At 44.1% G+C, this 23072-nt stretch overlaps 1 protein-coding gene across 2 annotated transcripts in view; it reads left to right on the top strand.

Moving 5' to 3' along the window:
* LOC105834493 (T-box protein H15) overlaps nucleotides 1-23072 on the top strand; it is a 50933-nt gene that overhangs the window by 14365 nt on the left and 13496 nt on the right. For both annotated transcript variants that reach the window (XM_036283251.1, XM_036283255.1), the window contains exons 2-4: nucleotides 7953-8208; nucleotides 12538-12811; nucleotides 15938-16102. In XM_036283251.1, the coding sequence (XP_036139144.1) occupies nucleotides 7953-8208; nucleotides 12538-12811; nucleotides 15938-16102 (695 nt within the window). The remainder of the gene's footprint in view (nucleotides 1-7952; nucleotides 8209-12537; nucleotides 12812-15937; nucleotides 16103-23072) is intronic.

The following is a 23072-nucleotide window of genomic DNA, read 5'->3' as shown; positions in this document are numbered from 1 at the left end:
TTTGCATTTACATATTCTTTTATCTGAAGAGACACACACAGGTACGTTCCGAAACAGGAAGTGTTTCGCGCAGTTCTCCTACCTTCCAGAAACTAAAGGTGAAGTTTCTATTTAAATATCTCTTCGTTAAATCATCCGCGATATTTCTCATACGTTCGGCCGAGCGCAGAACCAGCGACTGCGCAGCCTGTTGAATCGAGTACAAAGTGAAGACATCAATTTGGCAATTTGGCAATGCCCGGCGATTCTAACGAGTTGGTTCGCGCGCAATCGGATCAAACGCGATACGGACGAGTGTGCGGCGCGTTGCGTTCGCTCGTAGCGCGTTAGCCTCGTAGATCGTCGTCCGCGCTCCGCGACCCGTTTCAATCTGTCCCGCGAGCGCTTTGATCCGCCTCGGTCTCGCGCGCGCACTCGCAGCCGTAACTCACCCGGCCCTGCCGTAAAGCCGGCGAGATTCGCCCAAGAGAATCGTGACACGCGGCCGCCGCCGACGGTGGCTCGTCATCCGTTTCGTCAGTCGTTTAACACGGCCGTAGATCGTGCCGAATAAAAATACGCGGACTGACGGACCACACGTGTGAGAGCCTGGCGAGTCACTCTCGCGTACCTACGTCTCTCTCTCCAATTACGCGCCGCTCCGGTAAACACGAGCATTTCCCTGCTCGGCGACTCGAATGGACCAGACGAAATGACATTTATCATCTGGCTAATGATTATAAAAGATTGAAGAATAGAGAAGAGTTGGAGTACAACATTTTTTAATAATATTGACGATTGAAAATCCAAGATAGAAACGTAGGCGGAAGAAGCACCGATATCGATCAAAACGGATCTCGGTGCTTAATGATAATTTCGTTTAGATTATACAGTTCTGAGTTTATGTACCGAAAAAGATTTTAATAGTAATAATCAAGCTTTAAATAAATTATTTCAATAATTTATTAAAATTGATTTTAATAAAATGCGTTTGATCGATACAACCAAATATTTAGTAACATTTTGTAATCATATTAATGGTAACCAATTGGTTACTATTGATTACTGAATATTAATAAAAATATTTAGTTATATTAATTGAGTATTGAATTGAAACTATTTCACTGAAACTTAGTGACTCATTTATAAGAATCAAGCCTAAATGAGTCACGAAAGAAGCGCCGATGTACGAAAAGAACTTTAATTTTTCTCCGTTGATTACGAATAAAACCGAAGAACACAATGTGGGAAAGTGTCCTGCTGTCAGTTTGATGCAAGGGGAGAAGGAGGAGGAGGAGGAGGAGGAGGTGGTGGTTATACGCGACTTATCGGCAATTGCGTCGCTTTACGTAACGTATCTCTACGGTGAAAATCATCGGTTTCTGCCGGCCTGCCTGTTTGCGCCGGCGACGTCTCGAAAAACCGGCGGGTTTCCCTCGTCGTACACGTCGACGCACGATCGACGTGACGCAGCAAGTATCGCCTGATACCGGGCTCTTATCGCGTCAAGACGCCGCGACCCTCGCTGGCAACTTAATCACGGATATCCGAGGACGCCGCCGTTTCGATTCTCTCTTTCCCTTGTCGCGCTCTCCTCCGCCTCTCCGCAATTAAGCGGGGGAAACACGCTCGATTTCAGGCGCCACGCGATGTTCCCGGGAAATAATGCGTCTCTCGATGCACATCGTCGTCATTGACGATTATCATTTCTAATCGGCGAGTATCGGGGCTCGCCCGCACACGCAACAAAAATCAAAGAGTCCCTTAACTCTCAATCTTCCAAGTCAATTCTTCTTCTTTTGTCTGACCGCTTGAACGCGTTGAAAAGAAACGAATACGACTGGAGTTATGAGATCGATAACTCATTAAGGTTTTGCAATAATTTACTAGCGTTTCAATTAATCTCTAATATTGTAAATGAAGAGATTTAAAAGGGGTTTATCAGGAAGATAGGAACGGAGGTAGGAATTAAAACTCAGGAAAGAGAGAGAGAGAATGAACTCCATTAGCTTTGCACACGGTATTTAATTGTGTTCGAAAGGGGGTTAAAAGATACTTTATGTAATTTCGTACAAGTAATCCCCGTAACGGAGAATCGTGCGAACATCTTCACGTTCTTCGCCACAGGTGTAACCATAATTCCGGCTACGCCTATCGAGCTGTATTAATGAAGCGATACCGATCGACCGTTTCAGAATTTATGTACTCGATCTCGCGGCTGTTAAATAACTTCTTCGCGGAGTGTTAAGCGCGCGCGCGTAGCTCGACTCGTGCAGGTGTATCCGTTCTCCCCCTCCCCCCTTCTCCCCCTTGTCTTGCGGGGTAATAATCGTCGATAAATCGGCGTATCGGTGCCGACGGTAATTAATTATTGCTTTGTGGTTATCGGCTCTCTTGCGGTGGAAACGACGAGTTGCGTGCGGATAATCCTCGCCGACGAAGATGCTTCTACTATATTGAAAGGTTCGTAGCCGCGCGAGAGCTCGGAGCGCAACGTAAATACAGAGCCCGGCGACCGCAAGGGACTCTCCGCGGCGTTTTACGGCTAAAAGCCGGCCGACGAATGAAGATTACTGTTATTGCAAGTGGTAATTCGTACCTAATATTCCGCGATGTGTAGCGGCCGCCGAGGAGTTTACTATTGCGCAAACAAGTCGCTCGGTTTAGCGGATCAAATTGCCTTTAACCTTTTACCAAAGCGGTCCATTTGTCTAAACAGGCGAGCGCTCTCCTTTACGTCTATCTCTGCCATTGTAGATTGGCTTTGATCTCGGCTTAACTTACTCTTTATCTTTCTTCCAATTCTTAAAATTAGAGAAAAATAAACAGCTGTCTAAACCGAGATTGTAAGTCAATCTGTATTGGACAAATTTAGGAATGAAAAATAATGGAAAGGCACTTCCCTTTTTTGCAACATTTTGTAGAAGGTACAATTTACGCAACCGATTGTCTAAATCGTACTTTTAAGTCTGCTAAGTTGTATTGCCGTTGAAAGTATCAATTAAAATAATTTGAATTATATATAGTGTAAATTATATACTTCTCTTGTTGCTTAATAATTAACATTTTGCAAAAATGCATTCAAAATTTTTCACAGAGACTGTAATTAAATTCTGAATTATGTAACGTAATAAGAAGAATTAAAGTTCACCTTTCACGAGTGACTTTTGCGAATTGTGTTAAAAATTTGGAATTATACATTTGCTCAGGCGCAAATTAATGCCGTATCAGCAGGTTAACAACCAGGGATCAACGCTGAACATTTTCCACATTGCGTGATTTAATAAATACATCTAAGTTTGTGAACATATAAGTTCAATATATACGTGTATTTTCTATATAACATATATTACACGTATTACAAAGATACACATAGTGAGGCAAGAAATATAAACCACGAATGAAACGAATGGAAGATGTAATCGTGGAATAATTTACATAATTTATGTGTCATGTGCGATATTCATCGTATTGCGAACTTTCGATACTCTGTAAAATAAAAAATATATTTTTTATTTAAGATACATCAGAAGACAGAAGGATTGGCCGACGCAAGTCAAAATACGTAAAATAAAAATCGATATTACGATTATTACGTATCATAAGTTTTCACACAAAGAGTACTACGATAATTTATATTGCCAACTTATATACCAGAAAGAGTTACACGATAGGAAACATTTTTGTATTATTTATATGGAAGCAGTCCTTGTTCAAACACTTATATTGAATTTTTAACATATTAACATAAAATGTGTTATTTAAATATTTTGTGCTTATTTGATATTTAAGATTTCTGAGTATTAAAATAATATGAATTATGAAGAAATAACATAAGAATGACGTAGTTTTAAAAATGTAAATTCTAAAAGAAATACAGCACAAAATGAACGTGTTACTATCGTTGCCTCGTTTGGGGGACAATATACAATATATGTTAAATTTAATACAAATTTTTTAACCGTGTATCCATATAAAAACGCTAGACAATCTTAAAGCTTATTTCTTCATAAAATACGACTTTTTTCTCTTTTTTTCTTGCGCCTACGAGGTAGAGTCGTAAGCCGACGATCGAAGCCGCGACCGCGTTTACCGCAAAATGCGCGTGGTGTAAATACGGGGCGAAATAACGGAGGACGTGAGGATAATTTACATATTGAAATGCGGAGGATAATTCGTGGCACGTACCGCCGTCGATCATTTTTGCGGCTGATCAATAACATCGCCGAACTTTCGCGAATCATTCTTCTGGTCTTTCGCGGTTTTAGGCGTTATTAAATGCAATATGACTAATGCCCTCGATTACGGGACGATGGTCATACACGGTCGGCGAGCGATATAATGAGCGCGCGGTAGCGCCTGGAAAAAGGATAATTATCCACTTACGACGGGGCTTGCTTTAGTTTAGCGTTATTAGCGTGATGCCGGCTGTAGGAGCGGCGGTACGTGAAATTATAACCTGCAGTAACTTAAGGTAAACCAAGAGACTTTATTTATCACCGCGTTACTTCCTCGTTTGTGTATCGGCGAGCTTCCACCCTGGACAAAAGATTGAAAAATTGCCACGTGAATGTTTCTGTTCAACTTATTTTTGTCGCGTACACATTTGTACACAGAAAAATAGCAGCGTTAGATCTATACTGAAAATAAGCTTGTTAATTTAGTAGCAATATTAATAAACAAAATTTATTAAAACAAGCCATGACGCAGTGAATTAACAAAATTATAACAATACTGTTAATATATTAACATCTTCGGTATACAACATCGAGACTATCTTGGCATTAATCGTGAGATATGGGGATTATTTATTTTTATCATACGTTTAACAGAAGGAATTGTACTTTCTAAATCAGATTTTAATAAAATTTTACTGATTTGCAGTGATATATTTATAACCATGATTAATGACTATATTTACTGTCTTTCAATGATAAAAGGGAGGAGGATATTTTTATTGATCAAAATTAGTGTATTATCACTGATTGATGTAGTTGTAGATAGACTCTACTTGTCTTTCAATAAATGATACACCGATTTCCAATTTAGATAGCACTTAACAGCCGATTACAATAATACGTACGTATTTAGTTTACACGTTCTCGTCTTTTCAACTTACAATCATTTCGTGTTATTTTAATGACGCGGCGACATTGAAATTTTGTTTCTTTCTTTAGGTATTATTTTTTCAATAAGAAAACAGAAATGAAACGTGCACGACGAAACGGGCACGCGATCAGGATTGCGTATGGCGATCGCGGATTTTCGCAGAGTGAAAACCGGAAAAACGGCGAAAAGCCATAATACCGACGCCGGATTTCGCCTTATGCCGAATGGACAATTAATTCCTCGCGCACGCGGCATCAACGTGCAAAATTGATAGCCGGCACCTGACATACCAGCCAAGTCGGTACTTTGTAACTGCCCATTACGAAGTTTATTACGGTTTCCCCGGGAAGTACAACGACGGGCTCTTACCATGGAAACGCGTTCGCGCGAAGGCGCACGTGGTAAATACGTGTCCGCGAATTACGCGCGGAGAAGGGACCTGTTAAAATGGCAGATGGTGGTCTTGCGCGCGTTCCCCGTTAGGTATAAATAACTCTGATCTCAACTGCGCCGAGAGAAGGCGTCGTCCTTATCGGAGAGCCGCGTAAAAATTGCCTGCGAATTTATTAAAGAGTCGCGTCGGGGGATAATCTCATCGACTCGCACGGCGGTTCACGTTGCTCACAAACGACGTATTCATCGCGGGCAACGACGTCGTAAAGAAAAAAGAATTTCTCTCTGCCCCGTCGTGCGAACGAAATCAATTTAATGTGTCTCTCCGTAAGTTTAATTCAACTTTTCTTTTTAATTCGCGCTTTATCTGCTTACGATTACATGTTTATCTTAACAACGGTTGAAAGTCGTTAAAACAAAATTATTAACCCTTTGCTCCGCGCTACACACCGCAGGCGCAATCTTCGCCGTCGTGTACAATCACATCCTGTAGAAATTCGCGTGTATCTTGAAAAGAGAGAGCCCCTCCCCCCCCGCGACTTCCCGTGCGCCGCCGTGTGGCGCAACGATTAATCACCGCCGACGGCAATACGTCGCTTTATCAGCCGATTACTTTTTCCCTTGCGTCATTAAAATCGGAAACAATCTGCGTAATATAATTGTAAAGCTGGCTTTCCCCGCGCGGAACGTTATTTATAATCGATGCCGAACCGGCGGCGCGTCGACGAAGGAACCCCCGTTTATCGCCGCGGCCGTCGATATATTATCATCGATAACTGGATACCTATAACCACCGCCAAATGGATTACGCTTAGATTTACGCCGGTGTGATTGAACGGCGCGGAAACTGTATATGCGCGACGCCGCACGCTGAAACGACGCGCACGTAAAACGGCGGGGGATTAGCGCGGGCGACCCGCGCGAAGTAAAACGCCTCGGTGAAAACGCGCGCGGCGTCTCCCTTAGTTAATTTGAGATATTAATCAAGTGAGTCAACGTTTAATCAACGCGATTTTCCCAGAACCTTACCCACACCTCTTCAAGTATGCTTCGACACAATTGCCGATACAATCGCATTTCCGTCCGGCGCAATAAAAATTGTCCGATCGTATCTTGATAGATATTTAAAGGTGAAAACAAGAATTTAAACTGGATTAATTAAAGCCGATAAAAAACGTTTGCCGTACGTACATAATTATTTATTCTGTATTGCATATTTTTTCGGCTCCAATATTAATTTCATGCTGATGTGCCTCGAGAGATTTTCGCGACATGATTTAAGCAGAAGTACGATGGATCGTTTCGATTCGTCGTTCGTTCTCGTCCAGGTTTTTCAACTTCTCAACATTCATTTAATTTTCGATTAAAATCTTAATCGGAGAGGAGGGGGACACTCCCTTTCTTCATTATTCCGCTAATAGAGTTGTCGAATAAGCGATAAATAATCGCGCGTCATGAAAGCGACTTTTCATTAACGTCCATGCATACGTAAACGTACGGGAATTTCCTTCGCGGGAGGGGAGGAAGGGAGGGAAGGGGAGGAAGAGGAGGACGAAACTTCACGCAGGTTCGGCGCAAGTAGGATGCGGCGCGACATAAAAGCGTACATATATGTACGGAGAGAGATAGATATTAATCTGTGCCGAGGCCCGTACGTATGTAATTTAGAATCGAGTTATCGCGCAATGTGTGTGCGCGCGCGCGCGTCGGCTCCCTCGAACGAAATTAATAACGATTTGCGGTAATGGGCGGCCTCCCGTAAATTACGAATCGACGAACGGGCCTCGTTTTTAATTTCGCTCGCCGCGGCCGGCGAGGCGGCGAAAGTGCCGTCTCTCGGCACGGCGATAGGAAAACACATCTCTCGTCGCCGCCGTCGTCGTCGTCGTCGTCGTCGTCGTCGTCGTCGTCGTCGTCGTGCGCCGCGCGAAACGAACGGGTAACGAACGACAAGATATAACTGTAATTGAACGGCTCTTAAATATTCATCGAGCGCGGTTCATTCACGTTAACTCGATCCCGGCGCTGCCGTACGCTATTTTAGTGACTGCGGCTGAAACGTGTAAAAACGAGCGTCAATGACACGGCGGTGATAAATGCCGGTCCTTAAGCACGGCGGCGAGCTCCGCTCTCGCAGAGTGAGGTTTTTACTACGCTTCAGCGATCCTCGATTTTTATATCGAGATTGGTGCCGGAAGCGGTTTCCCTCTCGCGGTCGTTTCCGGTTGTGCACCCGGCTGCGCACAGGCGGCGCGTACTGATGATGGCGAATATAAAAACCGCGAGCTGGATAATAATTCATAGTAATGACGCGGCGACGAGTACGCTCTGGAGAGGATAATTCGGTATTATGTAGCACCACAGAGAGCTCGTACATGATGTATATTAGATTAGATATTCTTTTTTATTTTCTAATGTCGTGCACGTTGTAAAAATGCCTGTACCGAATATTGCGAAAATATGGATTGCAGAAAGGGAAGCCAGCGGTTCTGGGGTCGCTCGCGGCGCACCGCCGGTTTCGGAGACGATCGGCCCGGAGGACGAGCCGGAAACGGACGATACCGGAAGTACGAGCGGCAAGGGCGTCTCGCCCGTGGTGAACCCCCTGCTCCAGGAGCGCTCCAACTGCGAGGAGCTGAAGCACGTGGTGTGCCATCTCGAGACCAAGGATCTCTGGGACAAATTTAACGAGCTCGGCACGGAGATGATCATCACGAAGACTGGCAGGTAAGGTCAAACTACTCGAAATTATCAACTTCCGTTGCATGAGAGGTGATAAATATCTGGATCGCGGACTGGTTTCTTTATCGGTATCGAAGATAATGCCGTAAGGGGCATCGATCAGTTTTAATCACTCAGCCGATGATTGTCGATGATTTTCAAGTATGTTATTTCATCATTAATTGTTTTTAAAAAATTGTTTATTATTAAATCATTAATTATTATAGCGGTTTGTTAAATATTATGATTTTAATTTTGACATTAATTTTATCTCTAGCATGCATATAACATTCTGCATTGTGTAACATGATTCGGTACAATACGTACATACAAATCGCACGCAATCTGCAGTTATCTTCACTGGTGTTAAAGTTGACATAACAAACGATAAATCTACAATTGCGTGCAACAATACTTGAAAGCCCGAGATATGATTATTATTTTATTGCACATTGATGCCGGAGATAGAAAAAGAATGGTAGCGCGCGCGCTCGCTCGCGTTACCTGACGATTAATCGAAGGATCGCACAATCGGAAACAATTCCAGACTCGTTTCTCGAGGGGCGGCGAGGGATGAACATGATACCCCGAGGCGACCAGATGCTCCAAGGAATTCCCTCGGGACGATGTACCGCTAATGCATCGCAGGCTGGATTTCTCTCCTGGACACAGCGAGTCGGGGCGATTGACTCTTTCTCATTACTCGCGGCCACTCACCCCTTCATCCCTCGTCCCGAAACCGCCGTCGCCCCCGGGGCGATGTCGCTGCAAACTCAATCACGTCCTGCCACGGGTCACGACGCGACACCCACGAAAATTCCCGAGGGGGGACCCGGCGATAGAAACGGGCTAGGGTTAGGGCGAGAGGTGTCGTTACCCCGAGCAAGCTGTCACTCGCCTGACACGTTATACCGAAACATAAGCAAACGTCCTAATCGCATTGAAATTACGATCCTTTAATCGCGCGAATCGAACGGGGGGAATTAGAACGATATTATTCGAAGAACAATTAGCCGTCTGAAAGTTTGTTGAGATCAATTTCTTCAAATACGCGACAACTAAAACTTTTATAAGCGAAATACCAAGTGCACGGAAAGAACGATTTTCCAGAAATGCAGATCTGAAAATATTTGTGTTGAATAATTAAAAATATTATATTAGGTGTTTAATCTAGAACGTTAAAATTGTCTGCAGCAATATTATCGTACTTGAAAGTCTTACATAATTATTTTAAAGGTTCTATACGTAAAATTATTTTCTGATCTGTGGCCAGCTAAATTCTTAACTATAGTATTTTTTGTGTATGAAATATCACGAGTTCAAAAATTATTGCTGTTTTATCGAAAATAAAAATTTTTAAGTTGCAAATTTGTTGCCACGTGGCGAAATTTATTATTTTTTTTACGACTTTTTATTTGGTTATTAAAAAAAGTTTGATTTAAAAGAGAGAAAGGAAATATTGGCGAGAATATTAGTGGGACCGATGCAACGGTCTGTTCTGCGGTGAGCCAGCGTTATTTAACAAGTGACTGGAATCGCGAATGAAAACCGCGAATGTAGACGCGGTATGGATCACGAACTCGGAAATGGTTCGAGAGAAAAGAGTAAAAACTTAAACATTAAACTTCTCAATTGGCTCGGTAATGTAAAAACGCGGCGGGTAATCGGCTGGGCGAAATGTAAGCTTAACACACACGTGTACACGTACAACATTTCCGCTCGCGAGCCTCTTTGTGAGTAAACAGATTCAATTGCGGATAACAAGAAAGTAACATAATGCAACACATCGTACAAATAAAAGAGTAAAAACGCGCGCGCGCGCGCACACACACACACACAAATATACTCCAGTAATATAAAACTGCGAAAGAGTTGAGACTACCTGAGCGCAGGGAGGCATAGACCGAGGGGAAAGAGAGATCGGAAAGGGAGGGAAGGTAGGAGAATAAAAAGCGGGGAACGAGCTGGTGGCAAGCTGGCGGGTTAAATTGCTATATTGACCGTCAGTCAATTAGTCGGGCCGGTGTAGAAACCGGGCGAGCTTATGCCAGTTTATAAGGGTCCTTGGGACGAGCGGTGGCGACCGGAGGCGTGAGGATCCGAGTGGGATCACACTGTGAGGGGAGAAGTCCAGGGAGGGATCTCTCTCAGGGCTGCCTATTCGCGGAAGGCAGTCGAGAAGTTTTATGTTCGCGGTTTGTCTCGAGGCCCGCGATATACCACCTTCTCAAACATATATCTTCGGCTTAACGACGGAAATGCTAACATCGAGCGCGAAGCTAACTGTCGACGGAGAATAGTTCTTTGTATCGAAGTATAATGTCCCATAGAACGAATCGAACGTAGAATGAGGAACGTATGTTTAACGTAATTACAGTATACGCGTTACATCGAAAAGGCAGAAGTAGCGTAGGCAAGTCGGGCTATAAAATCTTGTTTATTAAAGTTTTTTCTTTTGTTATCCGTTATCGCGTGAAAGAATTGCACGCAATTAAATTGCACTACAGATTACAATCGGTTTTAATGCCGTCGCGAATATAATTCACATATTGCTAATTTTTTTTTTTCATCAGAATTTCTCTTTCTTTCACACGTATTTGTCCCTTAGACAAAACGGAGCATCGGGTCTTTGTAGGGAGGGTTAAGGGCTCGCGCCAGCCCTGGACTATGATTTAGCAAGTGCGGGGGTGCGAGGACGGTCGCATAGAATAACACCGGCGGGACTCACCACAGGAAACTTTACGGAAGAGAAAGGAGGCGGAAAAGATGGGAGGGACGACGCGGCCGACGCGCACCTAATTGCCCGCCGCGACGGGCAACATCCCTACTCTTTATTCGTCGTAGGTTTCCTCCTTCCGCGGGGGGTTTGTTCCTCCAGCCGAGTGCGCGCCTACTCGCGCGTCGGTAATTAGATCTGCGTCTTAGGTCTTAGCGACATTGGTCGACGCTCCCTTCAGCCGTCAACTTACCGCCCCCTTGTCGCCCTTTACACTTTGCGCTAGGCACTACCCCTCGGCGTGCGCGTTCCCTTCTCGCTCGTCTCCCTTCCAGCTTCTTGCTGTCTATAAAGATTCTTAAGGCAAAGCCCAGTTTTCCTTTTTGATCACGCTTTGCTTATAATTTGTTTTTACTTGCAACTTTACGTTACTTATTTTTGTTGCAAAAAAAAAAACTGTAAGACATTAGCGCATATAATTGGTTATACATTTAATATATCTTAAAACCTTGTCATATTTTATTTCGTGAATGTACAATTCAAGTTTTTATTTCATGTATCAATTTGCTTACTGATTTCAGAATCTTTCTCAATAAGAACACATTTTTTTGTCTAAAGGATTGTCTATATCTCTTATTTTTAAGGATTTATACGCTCCCGGGATTCAAACTGAGTTTTCAGACACATTCTGGCATAAGACCACTGTTCTCGCGGCGAGGCGGGAATTTGGCAGATAATCTGATAGAAAAAAAGTCAGAGGCATCCTCGGGGTTTGTGCCCGCGTCACGAGAGAAATGGTCGCGCGAAAGGCAGGGGGAAGGAGGGTTGAAAATCAGGGACAAACGAGGGAGAAGGGGAGCCGGGGGCGGTGTGGCGCGAGGGTGAGGGTCCACCTTCTCCCTCGTTCAATTCATTAACAAAAGACGGCTTGATAAATAAAAGCATTACTCACACTCGTGGCGCTGGCGGGATGAATGCATACCGAGTCGACAAGGACCGAGGAGAAGACGTAGATAAGATCGGCGGGTGTCCCCGCGTTTTAGTGGTCGAGCAGCGGGGGGCCCGACACGGTATTAATGTTTGGCCTCCGAGGCAAAACATTCACGCCAGGTCCTCTGTCCCCGCGGCCCCCGTGCCACTAATCCCCAGTCCGGGCCCCATCGTCCTCTCGCCCCTGCCGAACCCCTTCGCTTATTCTCTCCTCTCGTGCCCCTTCGACGACCGTGGGCGGGTCAACCCTAAAATTATCGCGAACCATCCCGGATTATTGATTGTTAAAATGCAATTCGTTTATTTTATCGGGAATAGCCAATGAGAGTTCTAGTTCTGTCATTGGCAGAAGATGAAGAATCAATTAAGTCTCAATTAATTAAGACTTACTGTCGTAAACGTTATTCTAGTAACAGTGTTATAACAAAAAGTCGTTAGGGAATAATTCACGACTTCTATATATCGAGGGAAAAAATCTCGACTTAATCGATAACGAGAATTGCTTAGATTTCTGCTTCTTGCGAAACGCTAGTAGTGCGATTAATTTGAAACAACTGAGAAGTAATGTTTAATTAGAACTTTACAGTAAACTCTCTCCTTTGACCGAGGATACGTTCGTGTTTGTGCAGGCGGATGTTTCCGACGTGTCGTGTCTCATTCAACGGGCTGAAGGCGGACAGCCGATACGCGGTTCTGATGGACATCGTGCCGGTCGACAATAAGAGGTATCGGTACGCATATCACAGGAGCTGCTGGCTGGTGGCCGGAAAGGCAGATCCGCCGGCGCCGGCCCGGCTCTACGTTCATCCGGATTCGCCTTTCACGGGCGAGCAACTCCGAAAGCAGGTCGTCTCCTTCGAGAAAGTCAAGCTCACCAACAACGACATGGACAGGCATGGGCACGTGAGTATCTTTAAAATCTTCCCACACCCCCCCCCCCCGTTCGTCCCTGCCTCATTAAGATCAATCGTTGAACCGCGAGCTTGCGCGGATTGGCGCAATAATTGAATTGCCATGATAATTCCCGTCAATTTTCGAAAGACATTGAATAAGTAAAGACCAAAGGAAGAACGCGACGGGAAGTATATTAGTTTCGTTGTCGCTGATCGAGTTAGACTTTCAAGCTCAATGAAGCTGTGAATAAAAACTTAGCTGCAGTTCAGCGCTGATCATTTTGCGATGAATTATCTTCGTGCTTCCGGCGTTTCTATATCGGCTTGCTATAAAAAGCAAGATCCGACGAAGTGCAGACTCCAATTCGCGCTGCGACGGATGTGTTAAGTTTCTTATTGGATTAATTAATTAATAAGCCTCGTGTTCGCCTGTCTATTTCTCGCACGAAGGCATCCGGTTAATTCCTCGTGACACTTGTCAGACCGCCGCGAACCTCCGTCCTCTATTATTAAGTTCTTACAACTGCGAAATGAATAACTTAATCGCGCGTTTACATAGTAACGCGACATCGATTTCCCGACACGAATGTAAAATACCTTGCCATTGTTCTGAATGATCCGGTGACAAGTGAGATGGAATAAAATCGGCGAACGCTTGCTCCTTAGTTCTCATTTTCATGTTTAATTACAGCATTAGAAAGGATAGGAAGTGTCGAATATATTTTTATACAAAAATGAAAAAGCATAAAATTATGATTGTAATATTTTACCTGTAGTAATTTTTATAATTTTTCTAATACCTTTTTCCAAGTCATTTAAGAAAAAAAATTGATACTCTACGTATCAATAGAAAGGCGGCGAGATTTATGATGATATTTAATATTCTGATATTTAATACTATAAAAAATATTCTGAAAAATCACTAAGATTATGTTTACAAAATATCAATTATTAAATCTCATAAACATATTATTTAAATTAAATTTGATACGTAATTAAAAATCTCTAGTCTGTTACATACAGCTAAATAAAAAACAAGATTCTACAAGGAAGAATCGCATCCTTAAAAAAAAGTAGCGTCCCCTTGGCACAACTCGTTTCGCTAATTTTAATTATCGCGCAATGTGCGAACTCCATCGAACTGTCGACATTTTTCTGACGGGCGGGAAATTTTCCACGTTTCTTTTCGCGGTAGGGGGAGCAGACGTGGCTGTCCCGAGACAACATTAAACTTTTACACGTTACTCGTCGCAGCTGCGACTAAAAGTACGACATCGTCGGCGTCGAAGACAGCGAGTGCACGCCTACCGCGTCCACCGGTTGTTGCATTAATAAATCGACCGACATCGATTGTTAGGTTCAACAAAGTTCAGCAAAGTGGAACGCAACACGGCAGCATTTCGCCCCGTGTCGCGGGCGTTACGCCGCGTTTATCTTACCCCCTCACCTTTTACATTGTTTCGAAATACATTTTTTTCCCCGGGCAATTTTCTTTTTCCGTACAGCCGCACACATAGCGTGACACGACCGGCGAGGTTTACACAAGCGAGTTCGCAGCTGGTAAAGTTCAACGGTGATGACATTGCGAACCGCTCGCGAGAATTTTTGTAAGGCATAAAGTTAGCGAGAGAATGAAGTGATGACGTACGAGTGATTTTTCAACGTGCGGAGATTATATTCGCATTTAGGAGGAGGGGGGACATTGTTATGTTTATTAGAAAGAGAGAAAAAGAGAGAGAATTAATTCCTCACGCTGCTTTAAAATCAAAAGGCGATCAGGGATGTCATCACCGCACAAATTCAACCCGCAGCCTCGCGACCCGTAGCACGTTTCACTTTACGGAAAAAAAAGAGAAAAAGTGAGACACGCCGATAAAACGAGTCTCATCGTAGCGCGATTTAGTCGCTCCACGGGATAATTTGACAGTCCGTTGTCTCGTTTGTCATAAGACACGGGGAATCTCAGCCGCGCGTCTTCGCCCACCTCGCTCTTCTTTCGGAGGCTCTCCCCCCCCCCTCCCTCCCATCCCCTTCATCTCATTGTCAGCCCGAGCTCCTCTCTTTCTCGCCGGCGCATCGGGGCCCCCCTTAATTCATCGGATGACTGACGTAAATAGGAACTCCGATCGGGGCAGCGCTTCTTCACGGTACTCATTTTGTATTCAGGGTATTACACGCTGCCAGACGCGGGCAAAGTGATTCTTTTGAACGGTAACCGGGGATCGCGCCCGGGACGTTCCTAATTCATACGCTTTTTCTTTCCCCGCGCCCTTGTCCCCGCCGTTTTGTTGTTGTTAATGCTATCGCCTGCCCTCGCCGCGTGCTTCATCGCCGATTCAAATCCCCGAACGGCCAAAGTCAACGCAATGTGAGACTCGATGTAATCTCGCGTCCTCGTCGTCTCCGGGAAGAGATGAGCCGTCAGCGATTCGAGAGCTCTAATGGTACCCTTCGAAACGAGGGCTGGGTGGAAATGCGAAGCACAGAAGAGAAGAAACGCGTGAAGTCGCATGACGATATCCATGCCAGTCCAGTCGAATCGTTCGGTTACTTCGTTACGACTTTAATTGGACGAAATCGGATACCCCCGCGAGTTTTGCGTCGAAAAATCTCCCCCGAGCGTTATTTTCATCTATCTCTTTGAATTACAGCGCGACTCGGGAAGGAACAGTTGGTTATATTTTGCTGTGCGAAAATGATAATTAATACATTACGATAAAAAAAACTTATAGCATCGGTTAGAGAGCTGACACATAGCATTATGCGTTCACTGTCAATTCCATTGAGCCGCCATTGATTCCACTCAATATTTAATTAATTCGACTAAATCAATGAGATATAATTAACGACAAAAGGCCTACTAATATCGAGTAAGTGTCTACTCAATATGTTCATTTATTTAACTTCTAATGTTTCTTTTCAAAATTAACGATTGATTAGAAACAATGGCGATCTATGGAATAGTTAAAACGTTAGATAACAGGAGCGTTTTAAATCACGAGAAATGGGAAGGAGGGAGAAAGTGTCTAATTTGGAAAATCGAACGCTCACCGGCCCAGTTTATTTGCGAACGCGTTGTTTATCGTTTGTATTCCGAGCATACCGCCGGACGATACAGTATCGCGATAATTTGCAGCTGGTCCTGAACTCCATGCACAAGTACCAGCCGAGGATCCACCTGGTGAAGCGGCCGGACTCGGGCACGGCGAAGCCGATCGTGGACCTCGAGAAGGAGCCGCACAAGACCTTCGTATTCCCGGAGGCCATATTCACCGCTGTCACCGCCTATCAGAATCAGCTCGTAAGTTTCACTTTGTTTCTCGCTACCGTTGTGCACTCCGCGCCTTTCTTTTTGCCCTCGCTCTCCCTCTCGCTCCGCGGCGGGCCCGTAACGTCTGTCCGGTCGCCTCCGGTCCTCCGCGTCTCTCACGGGCCGCCGCACAAGACTGGTTCCTCCATTTCGCCCGCCGCGGCTCTCTTTCATCCTCGATAATCGTTTCTGCCGAGACCGCGCGAAGACACTGGCGTAACACCTTCGCGGATACGCCGACGTTAACGACGTTGCCGCGGATCACGCTGCTCACGTGCATCACGGGAGAACCGTGCGCCTCCTCTTCTTGCGAGTTGCGTATGCTACGCGAAATATTTCGTCGCTTTCGCTAGCTTTTTTTTTTAAAGTCTGTACACTGCGTATTAATTCTTGAGATCCAATCGTAGATATTCCATGCCCGACTGATTTCTACTTATTGAAATTTCAAAGGTAATTGAATTATTTTATTTTATTTTTCCCCAAATGGAGCAACATTTGCTCCAGAAGTATGTTTATGAATTCTTAAAGATTTTCTTGAACTTTAAATACATGAAAAAATTTATTAGAAATACTTTTGATTGATATCCTTTTTTATATCATAAAGATAAAGCATTTGCGGTTGCGATTTAATCCGTTAAGCCTTCTCACATTGACATTGATATACTTTTACTATACTTTTAGTAAATTTTACTAAACAGCATAATAAAATTCCTCGAGATCACACATTAGCCCACAATTACCAGATTTTGAGGGTAAATTTTACGAGAAAATTTTCTCCGTGTATGGAAACGAGGAACGTGCATTTTTCTTACGTAGACTTTGAATGACATGTTCAATTCGAATCAACAGAATTCTATTTTTTTATATCAAATTACATATACACGCATATATAAAATGTAGGAGTTGTATATACGTGCTGTAACTTAGAGCGTGTTCCTTGAGCTTCATTAAGTAGTAGGAGACGCTGGAAACGAGTTAGCAGATGTACACTGGGAACGCGATACTCCTCAAATAGGCTCGTCATTGTTAGACCGCAGCATGCGACTATCAAAAGCGCACTTGCAACAGTCAAGACGATCGTAAGGCGAGCGCCGCATCTGCCAGCCGTAGTCCCGACGACCTCTCGACGAGCCGTCTTCCGTGTCCAAGTTCAGATTCCGTGTTCAGCGCACGAGAACGACGGGCATTATCGTATTTCACGATAGTCGTTTAGAGCCGACCGCGGCGTCATGTGTGGTCCAGGTCAGCGTCGTTCGCATTCCACGGGCGTCGCGGCGCGTCCCGTTCCGTTTCGTTCCGTCGCCGCCGCCGCCGCCGCCGCCGTCGCCGTCGCTGCGAGCCGTAGAGCGGGCTTTGGTTTCGTCGTCTCCCCCTCTGCTCCGCGACGGCGGCTGGAATTTCGGACCTCGACGTAGGTAAGATCTATGATCCTCGAAGGCGACAACGGACAACTATCTGGCATCGTTTTCGATGCTTATCCTGGTACCGTTTAATCGATCTCTCTTCTTGCTGCCGCGAGAAGCAGCACGGCGGTCTTAGATCCCCTCGAGGGATGACAGGCTCTTTTTTTTTCAGAGGGAGAACACGCACAGCTTCGGCTTCGATTCGGGCGAAGTTCGGGCACGCAAGTGACACTTGTTTCTGTTATCAAGAACAAAAGTATTACATTTGTTGTAGAAAGATGATCACGTTTTTATTTCATACAAAATAACTTCTTTTGTGCCTTGTAATAAAATTATTTATTTCAAAGGGGTAACATTTATTTGGAGTTTTACATGTTACCTTATTTCTATTAAGCAAATATAATTAGAGTATCTATTTAGATGCTTTCATGTAATTTTTTTTAACATACAAAAACATTCACGACAACAATCTGCAATTGAAATGATTAGAAATAGCAAAAATTTGCCCGATCTAGCGTGGCGCTTGATATAATTAAATATCTCGCATTAGAGAGAGTATTGGGTGTTGCTCGATCATTATTCGCGTTGTCCGACTGTTGGGAGACGTTTCGCTTAGGCTTGTCATCGTTTCGGCGAAGCTTTTGACGAGGATCGGTGCGCCTCGTCTGCCGATGCAGACGAAAACCCGACGGCGGCGTCGTCGGTAACTCTAACGGGTGGTCCCCGGGGGCCCTCGACGGGGGCTACGGCGACGACGACGAGGGCGACGCGGCTGTTGATGATGATGATGAGGTGCGAAGAGACGCCCCGGCAATTACCTCGGGCCAGTTTCTCTTCCACCGGCGTCCTCTCTTTTGTGCCTCTCGCTTTCTGCGTCCTCTCGTCTCGTCATTATCGTTCTTTGCGGTTTCCTTCGTCGACTCCGAGCTCCTTCCGTCCGCCTGTGTGTCCGTCGCTGCTTCTTTTCTCCCTTTATCCTCGGCGTTTTCCTGAAGAGAGAGAGAGAGAGAGACGCGCCGAATGTCGTCGACCGATCGTCATCTCGATCGTTGAGGTCTCTTCGGGATGATAGCCGGCGCGTTGAACGTTCTTTCGTGACGAGCGGAAGTCACGATCAGAAAGAAGCTTCCTGCGAAATGTCACAAATGATGGCAGATTTACCGGAGAATTCTTCACGTTTGTGTAAAAGTGTTTCGTGTAAAGTTACGCTTCAGTTAACGTTTTCTCTCACTTTTCTCACTGATTATTAATTAATGATCCGCAATCATATATAGAGATAGAAAAATGTGCGGTCAATTAGTCCCTTGAATTTTCCTGACCTGTCAGGACGAGGCGTTCCGGCGGCGCGTGTGAAAGTCGCCGTGGCCCGGGTTTTCAACGGGTTCGAAAATAGACGAGGGTAGAATGCAAAAGCGGCGGGCGATCATCGCGAACGTCGACGGTGGCCGCGGCGGTCGAACAAGAGCATGGCAACGGGGAAGGGCAGAGGTGCATCGTGGAATGCGCGTTTAGTGACGTAGAAATGCAGTCGAGCGCGCGCGACGGCACGGCGGATGGTTGCATGGTAGATGGATAGGTAGATACGACTTGTTTAGAATGTGAGACAAGCCCCCCGAGATTCGGTGAAAAAGGAGGCTACAGTTGTTGACAAGATCGGGATCGGCGATATATTAAAAAGACCGCACGAGGGGATAGTTGATGAGGCTCCGTACCGGGGCGTACGGGCCTGAAATAGTTGGCGGGCAATAAGAGATAAAAGCGAGAATATTAATAACATTAATGTGGTATGCAGGTGGAATGCAGGTGGACAAAATGAACGGCGCTCGTAACTTGAGCCAACAATGTAAAACGGCTGATTTTTATTTTTACACTTTATTTTCACGTTTCACACATTGACCCAGAGCTCCAAGCGTTTCATTTCGAACGTTCCACCTTGGCGTATCGCAACAGCGAAAAGATTCTTGAAGATTTTCATTGCGTAGTTTACAAAAAAAAAAGTCGAGGAACTCTCGCGTGAAACGCGATCGGCGCCGACGAGACGCGGTTGGCTACCCCGATCGCAAACGATCTCGGCACTCTCGGCTCGGACTCCTCCCCGTCACGGCGCTGGTGTACATACACATCCGTATGTACAGTCCACCGATTTTTGGTACCGGAATCCCCCGGGCTTCGGCATACACCGGCTCGAAAGCCATTCGTCGCGGTTAGCGCGCTCCTCGTCACTCGTCGTCGTCGTCGTCGTCGTCGTCATCGTCACAGTCATCGTCGGGGGTGCGCGCTCGTTTAGCGCGGGGACCTGCCCTTTTTTTTCCTTTCCCCTTCCTCCCCGCAACCGCCGCGTATCGTTGCGGACGGGGCTTTTTTGCCTTCTACTTCCCCCCCCCCTCCCCCCTCCCTCCCCCGGCGGGCTTTGCGCTTCCCTTCTCGAGCCTCGTAACGACCTACGCGACCGACTCGATTCGTCTTTCTCGCTCGCACCACGTCATAATTCATATCCTAACTGCCGCCTCTCTTCCTTCCCTCCGGCCGCGCGCTCGCCGGGGAGTTCCTCCATCCGTTCTGCCGGCTCCTTATCGCCCCCTGATGTCGCCTCCTCTCTCATGGAGTAGTCGTACTCTTCGTCGTTCTCCCTTCCCCTCCTCTGCCCGCCCCCCTTCCGCCTCCCCTCATTCTCCTTCCCGTCGTTGTGGACATCCATTATCCGAGCTAACGTTTCCACGGCCGGACTCCGCCGAGGGACATTGCCGTTCCTCGCTTCTACGATTTTTCTGGAACGCAAATGAGTTATGAAACCTCGTTAACGATAATTTCCAGAGTAAACTCAATTTTAATTTATCTTTAATTGCAAACATTGAGCTGTTCGGTTTAATTAGAAATGCTGTGAAAAGAAGAATGCCGCTTCATCAAATTTTCATTAAAGAAAGATCGAATTCTTTAATTTAATTGGATTTTTTACTGTCTCAGTATTTATATTTAGAAAGATTTGCTCATCTTTTTTTTTATATATGTTTATCAAAATTATTTCCATCATCATCACTGATTATAAGATCAGAAGTAGCGATACATTAAAAAGACTACCGCACGAGAGATGGTTGATGATTTTATTGAAAAATACCTGTAATATTTGACGAACAATAAAGGATAAGACGAGAATATTAATAACACTAATGTAGAAAAAAAATTAATGGCCAAGATAACTTCAGCGCCAACAATGTAATTCGTTCTGAACGGGAAAGACTTTTCAGATTTATTTGTTATTACAAAATCCGTCGTCATAGACATCTTTCTCATCTGTCGTTTGTTATTTGCACCTCCACAATGTAGACCTCCAATCCTTTTCGTTGCTTTGCATTTATTTATCGACGACGTCTCTCGCGGTCGTCTATTATTCGCGTGGTCCGCGCACTTTGTATTCACTTTCGTTGCTCCTGTCGACCCGAGGAAGTGCCCGGTGCTACTCGACTTTTAGAAATTTATTTGTCAACAAAGTGGCACTCCGCTTTGTAGTATTTCTGGGTGTCGTGCTGGAAGTCCGACTCGTCGCGCGGCGAGCTCGACATTTCTCGGCTGCATGCGATATTACGATCCATTTTCATCTATTCTGCTTTTCATTGTTATCTTTATTAAGCTCAAATCTCGCTGACTGCCCGCAAGTTACGTATTGTATATTTCTTGAATGGAGAGAAATGTCTATATTGAAACGGGTGTTTTTAGATCAGCTGTCTCGAATTATATATTTGATACGTGTATAATGTATAAAAAGCTTAATGAAAATCAAATATTAAGGAGACTGCCCAGAAATTGAGAATTATGTTAAACTTATCGAGAACATGTCCGTCAATAATTAACGAGAGTACGGGAATGTGATATTTGAGCAAGTGAATGATCCGTTGAAATTTTAATCTTTATTTTCTATATTTGTTTTCGTTTAATCTTTACTTTTTTATGATTTTTTATGACTTCGATTAAAATAAAACACAAAATTGTCTGTGTTATTTTATATTATTTTTATTATTTACAATTACTTGCTTATTTTTACTACTTGTTAACATACATATTTTCTTGGAGCAACATTGAAGAAGTTTTCCAAAATTATCGAATAAATATAATGGTTCAACGTTTATAATGTTATTTTTAGATTGATTATATGACTTAAATATGATTCTTTTTAACAGAAATTGCAATTCTATAAAATTGTGTTAAAAGCAAACAAAAGTGAGCAAGAAACTGCTAGGTTACTTTGCAATTATATCGAACTAATTTAAATAATCATATGAAATTAGGAGAGATTAGAAAGTATCTATAATAAATGACGTTTCTTTTTCCTTTTTTTTTTGCAACTTTATTTCTCGTTCCACGGCAACGCACGCATGACGGCCGCGCGAGTTTCAGTTCCGAGTACCTAATTGCGCAAAGCGCTAACGCAGACGCAGGGCATGAAGGAGAACTCCTGATAATTATGCGATTACGAACAATTATTTTGCATGTCGCAGGACGCGCCGTGCCCTGCGGATGCGCAAAATTGTGCTTTCAGGCATAATATGCGCTTTATCCGATGTACCCGGTGACGTAATTGCGACACACGTTTAACGACATGTTTGCACACGCTCGCGATGTCCTCGTCACAGGATGCGCGATGTTACCGCCTGCAAAATTGCAGCAAATTAGGTGCCTAAGTGCGCATTAATAATAAATGAACGCGGTTTGCTTTGCAATCGGTGTGATGCGGAAGTTATGTTCAGGGTTGCGAAACATCATCGGACGTCATCAAAATAGTTTTGCGTCTTATTTTGTTTTCCTCCCATCATAATTACAGGAATTTTCGTTAATGCAAGTTTCGGATATGCAAGGCTCTTATTAAAAAGATATTCTAATAAATGCGGTACACACACACACAAACACACACATAAACTGACTGCTAATTATTTTAAATTAACTGAAGAATAATTATATTATCTTTGCCACCTTGAACTCATCGGAATAAAATTGTGTCGTAAACATTTTGACTATTCATAAAATCTCGATGTAACGACATGCCAGAAATAATCGCTCGACAGCGCCATAAACCCGTCGCTAGTCTATGTAGGGCAATGTCCAAAAATATGGGCGACTATGCCCCTTAACAATCGCCATATGTGTCGGGCAATAATTTAGACACTTGCCACCGCGTTCAAGCATTACCAAATGAGCCGAGCAGGCCTCCCAAAAAGAGGAAACGAAACGCAAGAAAGAGGAACAAAAATGAAGAAAGAAGTAGAAAGGCAACAGAAGGAAGAAAGAATAGAAGAGAGTGACAAAGGACAACCAGAAAATTTATGGTTATTACTATCTTTTAATTGACATCAATTGGCATTTTTGTCAGTTGATGTCGACTAACAATAAGAGATATTTATTCTTTGTCTTATATTACCACTGGCGACAATAAGTTTTACTTTTACAAGGAAATTTAACTTTTCGTGATTTTGAATTTTCAATTCTTCAGACTTTACAATATTTTCTAAAAATCTCTCTAAAATGAGTTTTCCTCTAATTTTTAGTTTTGTTATTATTAGCATAGT

Source organism: Monomorium pharaonis, chromosome 1 (assembly GCF_013373865.1).
Source record: "Monomorium pharaonis isolate MP-MQ-018 chromosome 1, ASM1337386v2, whole genome shotgun sequence".
In the NCBI taxonomy this organism is placed as follows: Eukaryota; Metazoa; Arthropoda; class Insecta; order Hymenoptera; family Formicidae; genus Monomorium; species Monomorium pharaonis.
Note: the sequence above shows the minus strand (reverse complement) of the source record. Positions and strands in the feature narration are given on the sequence as shown.